Source organism: Mastacembelus armatus, chromosome 1 (assembly GCF_900324485.2).
Source record: "Mastacembelus armatus chromosome 1, fMasArm1.2, whole genome shotgun sequence".
NCBI lineage: Eukaryota > Metazoa > Chordata > Actinopteri > Synbranchiformes > Mastacembelidae > Mastacembelus > Mastacembelus armatus.
Window position 1 is genome coordinate 25320252 of NC_046633.1, and position 19522 is coordinate 25339773.

At 39.2% G+C, this 19522-nt stretch overlaps 1 protein-coding gene across 2 annotated transcripts; it reads right to left on the reverse strand.

Moving 5' to 3' along the window:
- Window positions 1-1059: 1059 nt before the first annotated feature.
- fip1l1b (FIP1 like 1b (S. cerevisiae)) lies at window positions 1060-15847 on the reverse strand. Of its 2 annotated transcripts, none has more exons than XM_026304402.1 (15): window positions 15573-15847; window positions 15200-15254; window positions 7065-7131; window positions 6841-6953; window positions 6268-6332; window positions 5476-5586; window positions 5227-5357; window positions 4900-5018; window positions 4260-4359; window positions 3991-4147; window positions 3777-3858; window positions 2827-2882; window positions 2397-2586; window positions 1941-2087; window positions 1060-1648 (listed from the first exon to the last, which is right to left on the reverse strand). In XM_026304402.1, the coding sequence occupies exons 1-15, from the start codon at window positions 15652-15654 to the stop codon at window positions 1507-1509; spliced, it is 1617 nt and encodes a 538-aa protein (XP_026160187.1). In that variant the 5' UTR covers window positions 15655-15847; the 3' UTR covers window positions 1060-1506. The 2 variants fall into 2 exon arrangements, with proteins under 2 accessions (XP_026160187.1, XP_026160186.1); XM_026304401.1 differs by having other exon boundaries at window positions 1060-1651.
- Between the last annotated feature and the right edge of the window lie 3675 nt (window positions 15848-19522).

Consider the following 19522-nt stretch of genomic DNA (forward strand, 5'->3'; position numbering starts at 1 on the left):
ATTTTGTGCATTTCGGGAAAATAAATCCCTTTTCTTGTTCAAGAATCTACCTGTGGCTCGTTTGTCAACCGGTCGTTCCTTCACACTGCTATAGACCTAGACTGCCCGAGGACCATCAGTGCTCTGAGCTCCCCTACCCTAACCCTCCCCTCCCCTCCCTTCCACACTCACATGTATATTCTACTATTGAATGTCACTAACCTTGTGCTCTCTCCCTCCCTCTCTGTTCTCTCTCTGTACCTTCTGCAGGTGCCCCCAGTCCTGGAACTGCATATCGCTGATGTGCAGTTACCGGTCCCACCAACCCGCAGTGTCTATTTGTTGTTTATTGTTGCTGTTCTTTTCTCTCTCCTCTATCCACTCACCCCAACCGGTCGAGGCAGATGGCCGCCCAAACTGAGCCCGGTTCTGCTGGAGGTTTTTTCTTCCGTTAAAGGGAGTTTTTCCTCTCCACTGTCGCCAAGTGCTTGCTCATAAGGGAATTGTTGGGTTTTTAGTTTTAGTTTTTGTAAAGTGGCTTGAGATGATTTGTATTGTGATTTGGCGCTATACAAATAAAATTGAATTGAATTGAATTAAATCTTTCAAATTTGACACACTGCACCTTTAAATGAACTCAGTACATGTAATGTCATCCAACACTCCAGGCACTTCTCAACAGGTGGGATACAATAGGCAGTTAAAGAAAGTCACTTCTTGGAGGAAAAGGATTTCTGCAACTTCAACAAGACCCAAATTGTGAATCTTCAAAAGCAGCAGGTGTGTGGATGTTCCCAGTTTGCAGTGGTCAGTAACCACCAAAAGTGGTCCAAGGAAGAACTGGCAAACCTGTGACAGGCTCAATTACGGACATCCGGAGAAAAGGCTGACCGTCAGCTCAACCAAATCCCACAGTTTCTGTTAAAATCTTGGGGTCATATACCAGATGACCCCTTCATAGGCCTGAAAGCTCAGGGTTGTATCTGGCAGCACAACAGGGACCTACACGATATTAGACAAGTGGTTTTAAAGTTGTGGCCAATTACATGTCAAGAATAATGTGGCTATTTTCTCCAAAAAGACATTTTATCAAAGGTTTTTTTTAATTCAACTTTAACTGACAGTTCTCTATAAGTGTCTTCATACAGGACAAGAAAAAAAAAGGACAATAAACAAACAAACAAAAAAAAAAACATTCTGCTGATCATCCTGACTACATTGAAACATCAGAGCATGCTACAACTGTTACAGCAGTGCTCTGACATGTTGGGAAAAGAAATAGATGGAGGACACATGGATGCTCTAGCTGAGGTCAGCTAGTGAGAGATGAAGTAAGAGGACAACCATCCCTCCTTCAACACCTCCTCTGATTTGACAGATGAACAACAGCAGGATAAGGATGATGACTGATGGAAAAGGGAGTGACAACACTGTGACTTCTGGTTTCGATCGCCTATGCTCATCTGCCCAGGGAGAAGGGAAAGGAGACAGACGTATGGAGAGAGGAAAGACAAGAGGTAGAAATCGCTATTCCATGGTCTCTTGGTTTTCTTGATCCGCGCTGATCTCCTCGCTGGCCTCTTTGCCCTCCTTGCTCCTCTTACTTTTCTTGTGTTTGTGCCTCCGGTGGCTGTCGCCCTCCTCACTGTCATGTCTCCTCCTGCTACTGCTGCTAATGGAAGAGGAAGGACGAAAGTGTAAATAGGGCAGTGAGAAGAATGCAAGAAGGGAAATGAAAGGTAAGAAGGGAAAGGGGATAAAGACAGACAAGATAATCAATGGGTGAAAAAAAAAAAAAAAAAGGTGAAGTGAAAAGGAGAAGGGACAAAAGGGTGGAATGACAGAGGGACCGCATGGAAAAGTACAGTTTGGTAGGACACATAAAGGAACAAATCAAGGAGTCAAAATGGCTGTTTTTGTCTGAATGTGGCTGAAGAAACTGAGATTGTGTGTACATTTACCTGCGTGAGGACTTGTGGCGTCCCTCCTCTTTCTCTCGATGCCGCCTCTCTCTGTGTCTTTCCTCTTTCTCTCGGCTCGACCGGTCACGATGGCGGTCCCCATAACCACGCTCCTGGTACTCCCGGTAACGATACCTCTCCTCATCGCTTTAGCATAGAAAAAGAACATGATCTTTCACTTTGGTAACCGTGCAAACATAACATAAACAGATCCACACATGCAGCTTTTTAATGTTACAATAAATCTTATCAGCCTGTAAATAAACATGCCACATCTGCCAGAAATCTGCTGTTCAGTGACATTCAAGACATTTTGGCATAATCTGTGATGGGTATGGCGAATAGTGAGCTGAGCTGCAGGTATCAAAGAACACTACAACAAAAAATAAGACAAGAAAAAAAATCCAGAAATTTCTGTCCTTTCTACTATACATTAATGTATTTAGGCCCTCTCACCTGGTGTAGCTCATAGCTGATGGACTGTGTTCCCTCTCTCTCTCTCGCTCATGTGTCCTTTCTCTGGGTCTGTCTCTGTCCTTGTCTCTTTTTTCGTCTCGACGGGAATAGTAATCCCAGGATTTAGAGTTGTCCATTATTGGCGGCCATGGAGGAGGTACAGCTCCAGCAATGGGTGGTGGGTATGCACCTGAAGAGTCCAAGAGATGAGACTAGATTAAAATCTTTTGTTCTAACATGCTTAATAAAAATTAGGGTGTTTTTCAATCCAGTAAACAAGTAGAAAATTCTACGAAATTTAATGATTACAGCCGTGTGCCATTCTGAAAGCGTGTTGCAGCTCATGCCTTATTAAAGGACTGCAACCAAATCGTGGTATTTGTTGTAATGCTGAGGTTAGAAAATCAATGCAAGTCATAAAAATTTCTACCTTGAGGGAACGAGTACGGTGGGACAGACCGTCCATCATAATTTCCAGGATGGCTGCTGCGGAAACAGAGGAAAAGCAACACAGAGATATGTGTCTGTCTGTGTGTGTGTGTGTGTGTGTGTGAGTGTGAACAGATATTGGGGACTCATCAAGCTAATACAGACAAAAACATAAATCAATTAAGTTTAGATTCAATACTGTGGTTTCAGGTTAGTGTTAGGCAAGTGGTGGTTATGGTTAAAATTGGTTATGGTTAAAATTAGTCTCCAGGAAATTAATGCAATGTCCCCTGAAGTAATGGAAACAACACTGTGGGACCAGATGCTTGTTCCCATTGTGTAAATTATTGAATTTTAGATTGACTTGAGGTTGCTGTTTATACATTAAGTCTCAGCCCCAGCCATCATACTTCATTATGTGACTTTGTAAAGGCAAACACAAATTTGTGGGAGCAGTGGGTACAATTCAATTCAATTCAATTCAATTTTATTTGTATAGCGCCAAATCACAATACAAATCATCTCAAGGCACTTTACAAAAACTAACACTAAAAACCCAACAATTCCCTTATGAGCAAGCACTTGGCGACAGTGGAGAGGAAAAAACTCCCTTTAACGGAAGAAAAAACCTCCAGCAGAACCGGGCTCAGTTTGGGCGGCCATCTGCCTCGACCGGTTGGGGTGAGTGGATAGTAGTGTGGGTAGTGTGCAGTTTCTTCCATTTTCCCTTTAAAGGGTTTTCTGGTTGGCACTCTCATCTCTGCAGCTCACTGTGACCCTAGTTCAAATGTCCACAAATGTGTCCACAAATTCAACAGATGTGATATCACCACTACGGCTGCTGAATGTTTCTTATCATAGAGATCTTACCTTTAATCCACCAACATTTAATGTAGTAATTTAACATGTAAAATATTGCTGTAGGAATAGTCCAATGTGCAGGTATGCTACCTGTCCAGAGTAGGAATAATAGCAGGAGGAGGTCCACTGGGAGGAGGAGGAAAACCAGGCGGAGGAACAGTGATGGGCAACCCTATTGGGAAAAACACAGGGAATAAACACTTTAACAATGATTAGTCAAAGTTAAATATATACAGAGCAAGATAGGATTGTTTCGTTAAATTGAAGACACCAAGAGATCAACAGAAAAAAAAGAAAAACTTACTGGGTGGGGGAATAAGTGGGGGCGCTGTACTGACATTAGGTGGTGGAGGGAGAAATGGAGGTGGGGGTATGTTTGGAGGAAGTGGTCCTGGGGGGAAGAAGGTGGGCATCTTAGCAGGAGTGGGTTCAGCCTCTGATGTGGAGTGCTCAGAGATCACCTGACAGAAGAGTATGGTTTAGTAATAGTAACACAAACCTCACCACAGCAAAATGTGCCAATAATAGAGGACTGTTTTTGATACACAGGCTGTTTCTGATGGTCCTGTGTACCTGAATATTGTTGCCATCCAAGTTGTGTCTGCGTCGCCCTTCAACCCTGCTGATTGTGGCTGTCTGACCACCAATCACATCTATGGTGCCGCTTGTCTTCCTGGTAAAAGCAAATAAAAGAAATCAAGGCACTGAGTAGAATCCAAAACAAATGGAAAGTTCGCATACACACCATCTACTTCCACACATCCAATAATATAGCTGACAACTACTATAGTCAAACTGATACTAAAGTGTTCACACCTCGTCACTTGTACCACATTATTATGGGATGGTGATCTATTTCAGCCACAGAGACACCTGAAAACTTTGAGAAAGCTAGGTGTGTGTTTGAGCCAATGACAGTGTTTCAGTATGCTGAATTTGAAAAAGGAAACACGTGCTTTGCTTTGGAGTATCCTGTAAAATCAAACCAAATTTTGCTGTAACACAAACCAGCCCAGACTCAAATTTTCTCCTCTTTCTAAAGATAAAAGACCTGTTATAGACTGTATGTAATACTATGCTCTTTCCTTTTAAGGTGCCCACCAGTTCCTAAACACACTGTTTGCATATCAATGTTACACTTCATTTCCTGTCAAAACTGCATCTGTGTTCTGCTCCTGGATATCCTGCTAATGGAAGATAAAGGCTGTGTTACCTGGTGATCTGACTGACAGCAGACTTGTAAAGGCTAGCAGGAGATGTGAAGTCTGGCTTTGATGTGTGAACAGGCAAACTGGACATGTCCTTCTCATTGCCTGTCCTGCCTTGCTGAACCTAAGAAAGAGCCAAAATAAGTTTATTAATATAATGCAGAGGATACAGTACACATATGTCTTGATTTTAGAGTAGAATTAGTGAAACTGTAAATGTTCTCGTCAAAGTAATGTAGAAATATAGTCAATAGGCATTAGTGGCTTCCTTCTCTTAATGTAAAGAAAGCTGAAGTAAATAAACAAGGGTATAGCTATCAGTAGTCTCTTACAGTGATCTTGCTCGTCACTGAACCAACTGTGGAGACCTCGAGACCCATGCGAAGCCTCTTCTGTTTTTCACAGTAAGCCTTCCATGTATCTTCATTGAAGCCGTAGTTAAAGTAGTCCGACAGATCCGCTCCTACACACAAACAAGACTTATGAAGTACTGTACATGCTAGCCATGACTTGTTTTTGTCAACTGCCTAAAGAAACAGGTAAGCAAACTTTCTTAATTTCAGCTAAAACCACACACATACCTGGCTTTCTCCAGGGCTTCTCCTCAAAGGACTCCATATCCACTTCCAACACTGGAACACCGTTAATATTTCCAGGAGCATCCAGATCCACTCCCTTCATCTTTGTTGCCACTAAAAATAAACAACACCAAACAATCCTGAACATCTAATTCACATGAACTACTTAATATTCTTTCTCTATAAGATTTACCATATTTTCCAGACTATAAGTCGCAGTGGACAATAAGTTGCTTTTAGCAAAATTAGCCTTGTACAGAAAAAAAATACATTTCTAGATATAGTCTAAATTAGCCAATGAAGAACGTAGGCTAGGCATAGGAACAAGCTGAAGTGCATTACGAAAGTCATTCATCTGTGTCAAGTAACAACTGCACCAACCTCTCTCAGGTTGTCTTAATGTCAACACTCACTCCAAACTTTCTTTCAGCTGCAGACTTAATTTCCTGCACTTTGAAATCCGCAGTACAGCTCTTTCTTTTGGGCAGTATTTTCACTTGTGTTACACTAGGAGTTAGAGTTTAGTGTGTATATAAATGTTTTTACTTCTTCAGCGGTATAATATTATCTTTAATTTAGTCAAGAGTGTCATCTGACATTAATGACTACTCAACAAAATTACTGTACACATAAGTCACTTTGTTGTATAAGTCACAGGACAAACCAGATGAATAATAAAAAGTGTGACTTATAATTCAGAAAATACAGTAAATTCTGGGTAAGAGAGAACAAATTCAGAACAGTACAGGACAGAAAAAGGTACTATAGTTCATAAACAGAAGAGCAGAGTGATACCTTGTCCATAAGGTCTGGAGCCTGTAGTTTTTATGTTGAGATTTACAGGCGGAGCTCCATAAGGTCTGGGGAGAGTAAAAACAAATGCTCCTCTCATATTATAACGTCCATTTTGAATGAAAGTTATCAATTATACCACCAATTTGTGTTGTTAAGACATTTAGTTTAATAAGCTGAACACCAGCACTTTAACATATCTCTTTATATGAACAAGAAATGCTATCTAGGTATGATTTCACAACACAATGTTAATGTAGATATTGCAGACATGTTTGCACAGTAGGATTTGGTAGATTCTGATCTGAAAACTACTGTGCACAAATATATTTTACAATAGTTTAGCATCATGTTATTTGAAGAGCAAACCTGTAGTTGAGTTCAGACAAACAGTTCTAAGAGCTCCGTAACTATTCTTTATGCATGTGGTAGGAAAGCACAGTTAACATAAAAAAATATTAGGCTATAGACTAGTGAGTAGGCGCAAACTTCAAATCGCAACTCATTAGTAGCTAATTTAAACAAGCCAATAACTGATTAAGTAATCTGCAATTTGCCACACTTAAAGAAACATACGTATATTGTGGTGCTCCAGTTTTAATGTCTCCAATTGTGACACGGACATCATCGTCATCATCATCACTGTCGCTGTCACTGTCCACGTCCTCACCAGTGGCCTCACCTGTAGTCTGACAGACCAAAAACAAGGAAGAGAAGTGACATCCATAAATATGTATTTATGCAGAAACTGCCACAAACCACAACTTGTGACACATACTGTGTTAAAGTAAACTACGCACCTCAGAGACCACTCCATTTCCTGTTGCATGTGCCGCAGCATCCTCTGTGGTGGCATCAGCAGGTGCACTGTGGATAAATCAAACATTAGAAATAAAGTTAATTTAAAATAAAGCCAGCACATAAATGCAAATGAGTTCAGACAAATAGTGAATAAATCTAAGCATCACAGGGAAAAAAAATATTCTGTGTAAAAAGAAAAGGACATAAACTGATTCATGTCAAGTATTCACAACCACACATAAACAAGACGCAAATGTATCACAGGATTAAAATAACATCTATGTAATCTTTTTCTAGTGATGTTAAAGTTGAGATCTGTAAAAATATATACAGTATCTCACAGAAGTGAGTACACCCCTCACATTTTTGTAAATAGTTTATCATATCTTTTCATGTGACGACACTGAAGAAATGACACTTTGCTACAATGTAAAGTAGTGAGTGTACAGCTTGTATAAAAGGGTAAATTTGCTGTCCCCTCAAAATAACTCAACACACAGCCATTAATGTCTAAACTAGTGATGGGCAAATGATACCGAGGCTTTGGAGCTTGTGTCACTCTTCCTGAAGCGAAGTGATTCGAAACGCTGTGTCGGAGCTTGTATCAAAACACCAGTGTCACATGACTTCGAACGTCATCGCTGTTTCGCTTCGTACTTCATTCCTTCAAAATGTTTCGAAGCTTTTCATTGGCTCATAGTCTTTCAGTGTGTGTCATTGGCTCATGGCGTTTCAATGCATTCTGAGCCAATGACAGCTTGACAACTATATAAGACATTATTCTGCTTCAAAATGGGGTTGTGATGAGATAGAGATTTGGAGAGAGAGAGTGAGAGTATTTTGGCAAGTTTCATGGCGAGTCCCACCAATAAGCGACATTCTAAAGTTTGGGATCATTTTGATCTCAAGAGGTCTGAACTTTTATTGCTGTCATGGCATTGAAACAGTGCCCGTGCTTCAGTCGTGCTCTTTAGAGGTTGCTATGGCTTCAGTTGTCCACCAGATGTCACCGTCACTGAAGTCTTGAGGCTTTGAATCTTTTTCAGCACAATTGTTAGGAAAGCCTCAGTGCTTCATGAGGCTTTACTTGCCCACCACTAGTCTAAACCACTGGCAACAAAAGTGAGTACACCCCTAAGTGAAAATGTCCAAATTGGGCCCAATTAGCCATTTTCCCTCCCCGGTGTCATGTGACTCGTTAGTGTTACAAGGTCTCAGGTGTGAATGGGGAGCGGGTGTGTTAAATTTGGTGTTATTGCTCTCAGTCTCTCATACTGGTCACTGGAAGTTCAACATGGCACTTCATGGCAAAGAACTCTCAGAGGATCTGAAAAAAAGAATTGTTGCTCTACATAAAGATGGCCTAGGCTATAAGAAGATTGCCAAGACCCAGAAACTGAGCTGCAGCACGGTGGCCAAGACCATACAGCGGTTTAACAGGACAGGTTCCACTGAGAACAGGCCTCGCCATAGTCGACCAAAAAAGTTGAGTGCACGTGCTCAGCGTCATATCCAGAGGTTGCCTTTGGGAAATAGACGTATGAGTGCAGAGCGCAGAGAGCAGACTAAGGACATGGATTACTGGAACCGTGTCCTGTGGTCTGAGACCAAGATAAACTTATTTGGTTCAAGCGTGTCTGGCGGCAACAAGGTGAGGAATACAAAGAAAAGTGTGTCTTGCCTACAGTCAAGCATGATGGTGGGAGTGTCATGGTCTGGGGCTGCATGAGTGCAGCATGATGACGACCCCAAACACACCTCCAAGATGACCACTGCCTTGTTAAAGAAGCTGAGGGTAAAGGTGATGGACTGGCCAAGCATGTCTCCAGACCTAAACCCTATTGAGCATCTATGGGGCATCATCAAACAGAAGGTGGAGGAGTGCAAGGTCTCTAACATCCAACAGCTCTGTGATGTCGTCATGGAGGAGTGGAAGAGGATTCCAGTGGCAACCTGTGAAGCTCTGGTGAACTCCATGCCCAAGAGGGTTATGGCAGTGCTGGAAAATAATGGTGGTCACACAAAATATTGACACTTTGGGCCCAATTTGGACATTTTCATTTAGGGGTGTACTCACTTTTGTTGCCAGTGGTTTAGACATTAATGGCTGTGTGTTGAGTTATTTTGAGGGTACAGCAAATTTACTGTTATACAAGCTGTACACTCACTACTTTACATTGTAGCAAAGTGTAATTTCTTCAGTGTTGTCACATGAAAAGATATAATAAATTATTTACAAAAATGTGAGGGGTGTACTCACTTCTGTGAGATACTGTATAACAGAGCAAAGAAGGTCTTTTCAATTATTTCATCAAATGGTGATTTAATTTACATCCATCTGTAAAATGCTAAGATAAAACTGTAATTAAAACTAATTACAGTTGTATTTTTCAATTAGAGTCTTTTGAGATGGAATATTTTATTTCTACCAAAGGTAAACTGTAGTGCTAAAGCAGCTACTGACACTGAAAATCAAGTACAATAACTTGTAATGACAAACATATAAAGCAATGCAGTGCACATTAGTTTAAATGTACTGCAGTTTAATGTACTTTAAAATAAGGTTTATTCGGTGTGAATTATATATATGGCATTCTTCCACTTGTGAACAGTGTTAATTTTGACAGCAGATTTTAATTTAGTTTTTGTCAGTCTTTTGACTAAAATGCAATTTTAGTTTTAGTTATATTTTAGTCATCTGCTTTGTTTTAGTTTTAGTCGACTAAATAGAATAAGATTTTAGTTGACTAAATCTACTGTAGATTTAGTCGACTAAAATCTATTAGGTTTAAGTGTAATTTAGTAAAACTATTGAAATATACAAAATATTCTAAATTAAAATTAAATGAAAAACAAGTTTCATTAAATATATATGGAATATGGCCTTTCCATAAAAGACCAAAAATTAGATATGCATCATTATAACTTGCATATGACATTCTTCATTCTTTAAAGTAAAAGTGCAACTCCAAAATATTTAAAAGAAAAACTGTATTTAGCAGTAATGCCATTGCATCAAAGATGAAACTGACCCATATATCTTCTCTTTGTTTTCTCCCAGCTGTTTCCATTTCATTATAGTTTAAGTCAGACAGAAACCCAGTGTAGGCTATGATGATGTCGTGTACTCGCGTATCCCGCGTCTATGGCAAGCCGTTTGAGCATAAATTAGATATCCTTGATATCAGATGTTTATTTCACATACTAGTTCAGTCTTTGTCAGAACTAGTTCGACGTTTGATTGCACTAGTTGGACATGTGATTGCACTAGTTGAACAAGAACCCTTACTAGTCACGCTTTCTCAGCAACTAGTGGCATTTCTGTCCAGCTAGTTCCATGAAAAGCCCTACTATCAATGCCAGTCACTGCACTAGTAGGACCAAAGTCCCAACTAGTCAGCTTTTTCATGTACTAGTGGCCCTCTGGACGACACTAGTAAGGCTAAAAGTCCTACTAGTTAACTAGTGTGCTGAAAGAAATGTGACAAGTTTACTAGTCAAGCATGAGTTTGGCTCACTAGTGAACTAATGACCAGTATTTGTCTGCACTAGTTCACTAGTGAGAGCCTAAATCTTCACTAGTTCACTAGTGAGGGCCAACATGCACACTAGTTCACTAGTTAAGACCTCTAGGCCTTACTAGTGAACTAGTGAGGCTAAATAATGCATACTAGTTAACTAGTGAGGTTAAAACCACACTAGTTGTACTAGTGACAGACATTTTCATGTAACTAGTAAGTTTCAAAATGTTGAACTAGTGGAAGCCCAAATGCTCACTAGTGAACTACTCAAAGTTTGTTTTACTTTACTAGTTAACTTCTGGGCTCAAAATCTTTAGTAGTTAACTACTGAAAGCCAAGTCGATCACTAGTAAAGTAGTTACACTAAATGCTAATGAAGAGGCAGGGAAGTGACATAAACCTAACCTTCCTATTGGCTCTCCTGCAGTTCAATCAAACCAAAATGTAAATTTAACTCTGTAAAGCCTGGCTTGCTCCTCTGCTTTGTTGAACATTTTTTAAAAGAAATACCAGGAGAGGAAATACCACTCTCCAATTTAAAGTAAAATTTGATGGAGGTGGCAACAGTTAAAACTGAAGTTTGTTTACAAGGAACCATGTATAAAAATGTACTATATTATTGCTGATTAGTGGCAATAATCCATCTAAAATACTATGTAATAATGTTGAAAATTAAGAAAAAAATATAGCCGGAAGCGGCGATGAGCGGCTTTCGCCTCTAGCGGACCGCCGGCGCGAGCGACCCCCGGCCGGCGAGAGGTCGAACCGCTCCTCCCGGGCGAAGTGGCTCACCGGGAGCCCTTCGGACGAGAGCGTATAGCAAGCCGTTTGAGCATAAATTAGATATCCGCCATAGTGTCTGTGCGTTTTTGTGTCTCGGCACATCTGGATATGTGTGCATGTGTTTACAACTGCTGCTTTGATTACCGTGGAGATGTAAAGTGTTTCGGTGTCTGTCCGTTAGACGGACGTTGACCGGAAAAAATCCCCCGCCTCGGGTTTCCGGCTCTGAGTCCCGCTCTTATGGCAAGCCGTTTGAGCATAAATTAGATATCCTTGATATCAGATATCAGATATTCTTAACCTGGATATCAGATATCAAGGCAGATATCCTTAACCTTGATATCAGATATCAAGGCAGATATTCTTAACCTTGATATCAGATATTCTTAACCTTGATATCAGATATCAAGGCAGATATTCTTAACCTTGATATCACATATCAGATATTCTTAACCTTGATATCAGATATCAAGGCAGATATTCTTAACCTTGATATCACATATCAAGATATTCTTAACCTTGATATCAGATATTCTTAACCTTGATATCAGATATCAAGGCAGATATTCTTAACCTTGATATCAGATATTCTTAACCTTGATATCAGATATCAAGGCAGATATTCTTAACCTTGATATCACATATCAAGATATTCTTAACCTTGATATCAGATATTCTTAACCTTGATATCTGATATCAAGGCAGATATTCTTAACCTTGATATCAGATATCAGATATTCTTAACCTTGATATCAGATATCAAGGCAGATATTCTTAACCTTGATATCAGATATCAAGGCAGATATTCTTAACCTTGATATCAGATATCAAGATATTCTTAACCTTGATATCAGATATCAGATATTCTTAACCTTGATATCAGATATCAAGGCAGATATTCTTAACCTTGATATCAGATATCAGATATTCTTAACCTTGATATCAGATATCAAGGCAGATATTCTTAACCTTGATATCAGATATCAAGATATTCTTAACCTTGATATCAGATATCAGATATTCTTAACCTTGATATCTGATATCAAGGTTAAGAATATCTCAGATAAGAATATCTGATATCTGATATCAGATATCAAGGATATCTCCTACCAAGGATATCTGATATCTGATATCAAGGATATCTAATTTATGCTCAAACGGCTTGCCATAAGAGCGGGACTCAGAGCCGGAAACCCGAGGCGGGGGATTTTTTACACTTTACACTTTACATCTCCACGGTAATCAAAGCAGCAGTTGTAAACACATGCACACATATCCAGATGTGCCGAGACACAAAAACGCACAGACACTATGGCGGATATCTAATTTATGCTCAAACGGCTTGCTATATGAGTCCGTTTACTATTTAGTGGGTCTATGAAGGTTAGGAATTAAGTGGTGTATCGTGATTGATATTTTAACTAGGTTAGTGTGATAATCAATAGATCATCATTGTTTTTTGTAAAGTGTCTTGAGATGATTGTATTGTGATTTGGACCTATACAAATAAAATTTAATTGAACTGAATTGAATCATCCTCTAGTGTAAAATTAAATTTATCAAATGGAATCTCTGGCAGTAAAACATGTTACATTTCACTGACAGCTACTTTTTTATTTCTCACAAATACAGATCAACTCAAGAACAGTTTTGTAATTAATACAATAAATTTCATTTTAAAATAACAGCAAACCTAATAACATTGATAACAGAGGAATATTGTTTTAAAATTACTTTGTGTATTAAATTTACAAATTAAATTGCCATTCCATAATAATACAAAATAAAATTATTCAAACACTTCCTGAAATTAGTTTTGCTAAAACCCAAGTTACTATTCAGAGCAGGCACTTTAAGGCTTTTCAGAACACAGTTGACCACTGACCAATCAAAATCTTTGTCCCGCCTGCCTCATTTGCATTTAGTCCACTAGTACAACATGTTGATTTTAAAGTGCCACTAGTAGCACTAGTGGCTGCATGTTTTACTTTACATGTTAACTAGCGAGGGCCAAATGTCCACTAGTTAGGGGCTTTTGACCTTACAAGTTCACTAGTGACATAGAGACAGAGTCACTAGTTGACTAGTCAACATAAAATGCCAATTAGTCAACTAGTTAATGTTTATTGGTTCTTACTAGTTCACTAGTGAGATTCAAATATTTACTAGTTTACTGGCAAATACCAAAATGTCTACTAGTTCCACTAGTGGGGATCATTTTAGCCTTACTTGTTAACTAGTTAAACACACAATCTGTTACTAGTAAGCTAGCAAAGTCCAAATGGAGTAAGTAGTTGACTAGTGACAATGATGTTCTCCTCACTAGTTAACTAGTGGAAGACATTTTGCCTCACTAGTGAAAGTCTGTATCAGACATGTTCAGACTATGACTGAACATGTCAGACATTTTTCCTACATGTTAGGCCTTTTCTTTAGCTAGTTTAGCATTTATTGGCACTAGTGAGCGACTATGTGCAACTAGTGAGACATTTGTTTAACATGTTGGCCTTTTTGTTGCACTAGTTAAAGTTTTTGGTATACTAGTGTAAGTTTTCATTTGACTTGTCTGCAAAACCTGCTCACTAGTTGACATTTCTGTGCAACTAGTTAACTAGTGAACAGTTGCAAACATCATACATGTTAACTAGTGACACTTTACAACATTACTAGTTGCACTAGTTGAGCACACAAATCGACTAGTGAGCATTTATATTGGACTGGTAAGATCAAAACGTCAACTAGTGTATTGAAAATATCAACTAGTGCATCAAAAAGACCAACATGTTAAACAAATGTCTCACTAGTTGCACATAGTCGCTCACTAGTGCCAATAAATGCTAAACTAGCTAAAGAAAAGGCCTAACATGTAGGAAAAATGTCTGACATGACTGAACATGTCAGATACAGACTTTCACTAGTGAGGCAAAATGTCTTCCACTAGTTAACTAGTGAGGAGAACATCATTGTCACTAGTCAACTACTTACTCCATTTGGACTTTGCTAGCTTACTAGTAACAGATTGTGTGTTTAACTAGTTAACAAGTAAGGCTAAAATGATCCCCACTAGTGGAACTAGTAGACATTTTGGTATTTACCAGTAAACTAGTAAACATTTGAATCTCACTAGTTCACTAGTGAGCCAAACTCATGCTTGACTAGTAAACTTGTCACATTTCTTTCAGCACACTAGTTAACTAGTAGGACTTTTAGCCTTACTAGTGTCGTCCAGAGGGCCACTAGTACATGAAAAAGCTGACTAGTTGGGACTTTGGTCCTACTAGTGCAGTGACTGGCATTGATAGTAGGGCTTTTCATGGAACTAGCTGGACAGAAATGCCACTAGTTGCTGAGAAAGCGTGACTAGTAAGGGTTCTTGTTCAACTAGTGCAATCACATGTCCAACTAGTGCAATCAAACGTCGAACTAGTTCTGACCAAGACTGAACTAGTATGTGAAATAAACATCTGATATCAAGGATATCTAATTTATGCTCAAACGGCTTGCCATACGCGTCACTAGGTGGATCAGTTACTTCTTAAATGTGCGTGTGCGTCTAAGAAGATTGATTCTGATTGGATCTTTTCTAAAGACGTCCCTCACATTTTCGTCTCGTTTTTATTAGTCAACGAAAATGTCAATATATTTTTATTTAGTTTTCGTCGTCATCACTTAATATTTATTTAACGTCTCATTTTCGTCAGTGAAAACTTGTCGTTGACGAAAATTATAACGAAAATATTTCGGCAATGAAATTAACACTGCTTGTGAACACCACAGGTGTAAAACGTGATTGCCTTGTATTGAAATGGGGCAGCGGGTTTTTTATTTACCTGACAGCAGCATTCAGTTTGGCTTCTTCATCCTCGTCTTTACTCTCAGACTCGTCTGAAACAAAGTAACATGAAGCTTAACGAGTTATTTCGGTCTTATCTAACACTACAGATACATGTTTAACTACCTAGCTAATGCTCTAAATAAACCAGCGGGGGGAGAAATAATATTTTACACATTAGCAAACGCTTTGCCCCTCGAGTCTGCCTGTTAGCTTAGCTTATTTTAGCCTATGCTAGCTTAGCGTTAGCTCCCGGGCTAAAGCTAATTGCCATCAGAACAAGCTGTTGCTGAACGGCAGCTGACACACACACTTGTTAACACCCGTGTCGGTAAGAAGGAGCAGTGTTTGCGGGATAAATGTTTTTGTACCTCCGTACAGCCATTCCTCCTCCTCATCTCCAGCGCTGGCATCGGTGGTGGTTGTTGTTCTGTCCGCTTCCTCCGCCGACATGTTCGGCTAACACGGATCACAGCGACTGCAGCTAAAACAATATCTACAGAGAAACGCTCGTACTTTCTCCCCCTTCGACGGATCGACGCAGTTTTAAACAAAAAATAACAGATTTCATACATTCATGTCCGACCTTTGAGAGCCAGTGTTGACCAGGAAGACGTTGTTGGTGTCCCGCTAAGGTCAACGTGTGGATGCTGAAAACAGAGCGCCGCCCGGCGGCCAAGAAGCGCCGTGTGCTATTCAGATGGTTCTTGTTGGGTCCCCAGGGGCCTGAGCACGGATAGAAAATGAACTATGGATCAAAATATATTAAATTAACTATAGTTTAGAGACAGTGGCACTGAGAAAAAGACAGGAGGCAGAGCTGGAGGTAGCAGAGCTGAAGATGTTGAGGTTCTCTCTGGGAGTGACGAGGATGGATAGGATCAGGAATGAGGACATCAGAGGGACAGCTCATGTTAGATGTTTTGGAGAAAAAGCCAGGGAAGCCAGATTGATGTGGTTTGGACATGTTCAGAGGAGGGACAGTGAATACATTGGTAAAAGGATGCTGAGGTTAGAGCTGCCAGGAAGGAGGCCTAGAGGAAGACCAAAGAGGAGGTTCTTGGATGTAGTGCAGGAGGACATGAGGATAGTTGGTGTGGGTGAGGAGGATACAGAGGATAGGGTTAAATGGAGGCAGATGATTCGCTGTGGCGACCCCTTAAGGGAGCAGCTGAAAGGAAAAGAAGAAGAAAGAAGTATGTGACATTTTGTGGAAAATAATGGGCCAAGCATGAACACGTGCCCTGGGCACACGTCTCTAATATCATAATGTCTCTTTATTAGTTAGTGTAATAGTGGAACAATAAGCACAAGAAGCCTGGAATTTAGTTTATCTAACGTTTTGAAACTTTACATCATTAATTTTACAAAATAAAGTGACAAGTTATTTCTTATACAAGATTGTAGGAATTTGTCTGTCTAGTTTATGGAAGAGGTGATACTGCATCGTAGTCATAACGACATTTAAGAGGAGCTCAAAAGAAAAAACACAAAAGTATACTTTCTAGCATTTCAGTATACAAACCACAAAGACTGACCACACATATTCCTGTTTTATAGCAGTGATCAGGACAGTGCTATAAAACTGCACATCAATTAAAATCTATGTTTTTGTTGTGTTTTAAAATAAACAGAAGGTTGGTTGTGAACAATAATTCATTCCACATTTTAGGAACTATGACAGTAAATGCACCTTTATCAGTTTTATTTGCAAATGTCATCTTAGTATTCATCACCAAGAGTTTTATCTATTAACGTTAGTCTTCACCCTTTCAAGGTCTTGGAGCTTGGAGTCAATCATTCTCAGTTTATTCTAAATTGACTTTGAGCACACATAGTGTATTCATCACATTGTGCCATATCTTGGAAAACTAACTAGTAAACTGTCCAATAAATGTTAAGTACAGTACCTATAGCTAGTTACTTTTCATCATGTCCATTGTTTGAAAAGTTTGTCAAACAGCAGCTGCGGGTTCATCATCCGACTCTTGATTGCTGTTGTGGTTCTTTTTGCACTAGAAGCTGCCTGTTAATGCAAAGATGATTGTTAATGCATTTATGGCCTTTGACCATTTAAGTGGATCCACTTTAACTTTGTCAGTAAATGATATGGAAATCTGTGGATTCTCTTACTCTCTTTGGCTATTATCACTGCTCAGCTGTGGTGATTATACTGAGGCGTGGACAGCAGTCTCATATACTGTGATATGTCTGATGGTGAAATGAAAATAACTGGGAAACATGTACACGCTGTCTCTCTCTCACTCACACACTCACACACACACACACAGATCGAGAGAGGGAGGTAATATTTGTAAGTACATTGATTTTTTTACCCAATGTGAGAAGCACATGTGGGTTCATATCACAAGTATCTATGTGTGAGCTTTTGTGAGGAACTCTTTTGTGTAGATTTCAATATGTTCACAGTACACTCACACATACTTGAACACACACACACACAGGGAGTTAATGGTCTCTCGGTTAAACTGATCATGGAAATTGCATTTTCTTCATTCACTCTGTCTCCTCCAACCTCGTCTCGTTTACAATCTCTGTTACTCCTCTGTCTTTTAGTGATTTGCCTTCTCTCATTTGATGCATTTTTCTTCCATTTCTCTATATAATTCTCTCTCTCTCTTCCTTCATATGAAATGTGATTTAGAGATTAGAGTTCAAAGAAAACAATCATTCATCTTAAATTAGTTGTTTTAAAGCTGAAAAGAGGGTACAAGTTTTATATTTTTATTCTCTTAACTCATAAAAACATTTGCACAAACTTACACAAAGTTGTACAACTGCTTAGGCTGTGACCTACTCCAATGTTGTTTTGATGATTTTCTTCACCACTAGTTCTATCCCTGTCTTTTTCCTCTCTGCTTTTCACCATTTCTCTTTTTGCATTTATTTCTCCTTTCTCATACCCCTCCTCACCCTCTGAATCATCCAGCCTCTTGTTGGCTCTCTGCTTACAGTGGATTAAGGCAGTTTACAGTTTAGTCGATGCTAATCGGGTTTACCCAAACAGAGGGCAATCACTGGACTATCAGTAATTATACACGCTAATATTAGCTTACTCAGATAGTTGGCCTGGCACATTTTCAATCCACATCATGTGGTTTTTGGATCAAACATATGGTTATTGCCACAGCGTGATGTCACACATGACAGCTAAACATGTCGGTTTCTACTCCTTTGTTTTGCAACACAAAGATCCATCTGCTATTTATTTCAAGCTGAAGCCCCAGTAGTAATCACTGCAAATGTAATCAGAGGGACTGTAGTTTTTCTGCTGATGTAAAATGAATATAGGAATATTAGAAATAAATTGTTTTGCTCAGACTTTTCTAGCAGAACTAAACAACAATCTGCAAATCTAACACGGACATTGGTTGTATGGGAATATTTAAGGCAAATGATAAACATTTTGGGAAAGACTAATTTCCCTTATGGGGAAGAGTTAGATGAGGAGTATACAGTTCTACCTATCTTAACCTATAAACTGAAAATGAGGAAATAGTTTCCCTGGCTTTGTCTAACAGTAGTTAAAACTACTTATCAGCACCTCTAAATCTGAGTAATTAACACATTTTATCTCATTTGTTTAATCCAAACAGAAACAAAATGCAACAATGACAATTTGTTGTTTTACAGGGTGTTATTTTCCACCAGAGTTTTATTTATTTATTTATTTGTTTGTTTTTTGGGTGGGGGATGGGTGGGGGAGCAGTTGCCTGGCAACCAGTGGTGACTCCACGAAGTTACTATGTGTATAAGAAACAGTGAGAGATATAAAACCTCCAAAACCCAGTATATCTTTTATAAAAACAGACAGATATGACTATGACAGTGGTATCAGTCTCTCATCTAACTCTCATCTAGAAAGGAAATAAGCACATTTCCCAAGATGTCATACTATTCCTTTAAGGTTGCAAACAAGTAAAACAACCTGAGCTGCAATACTGAATTCAATCAAAGTAAATTGCATCAAAGGGAATTCAAGGCCTTACCTTGCTCTTTTGAGAAAACTTTTTTTTCTTTTTTGACCCAGCTCTTAGTCCAATCTGTTCAATAGATCATAATTGATATGTGAAACACCACAATTGAACCATGGATGGACACTTAACAACCACATGCAGTGGGTCAAAAAAAAACTTCCACTACACTGAGTGTGTTCAGAGAGAGGGACGACAAATGGAGACAGATATCAGGTTTATAATGTCCAGTCAGCAGACGAAGAAGAGTGTTGGATTGCATCAGGAAAAAGGTTATGCTGAGAAACAATGAGCTATTCTTCAATCTGAAGTGTGTCTGTCCAAGT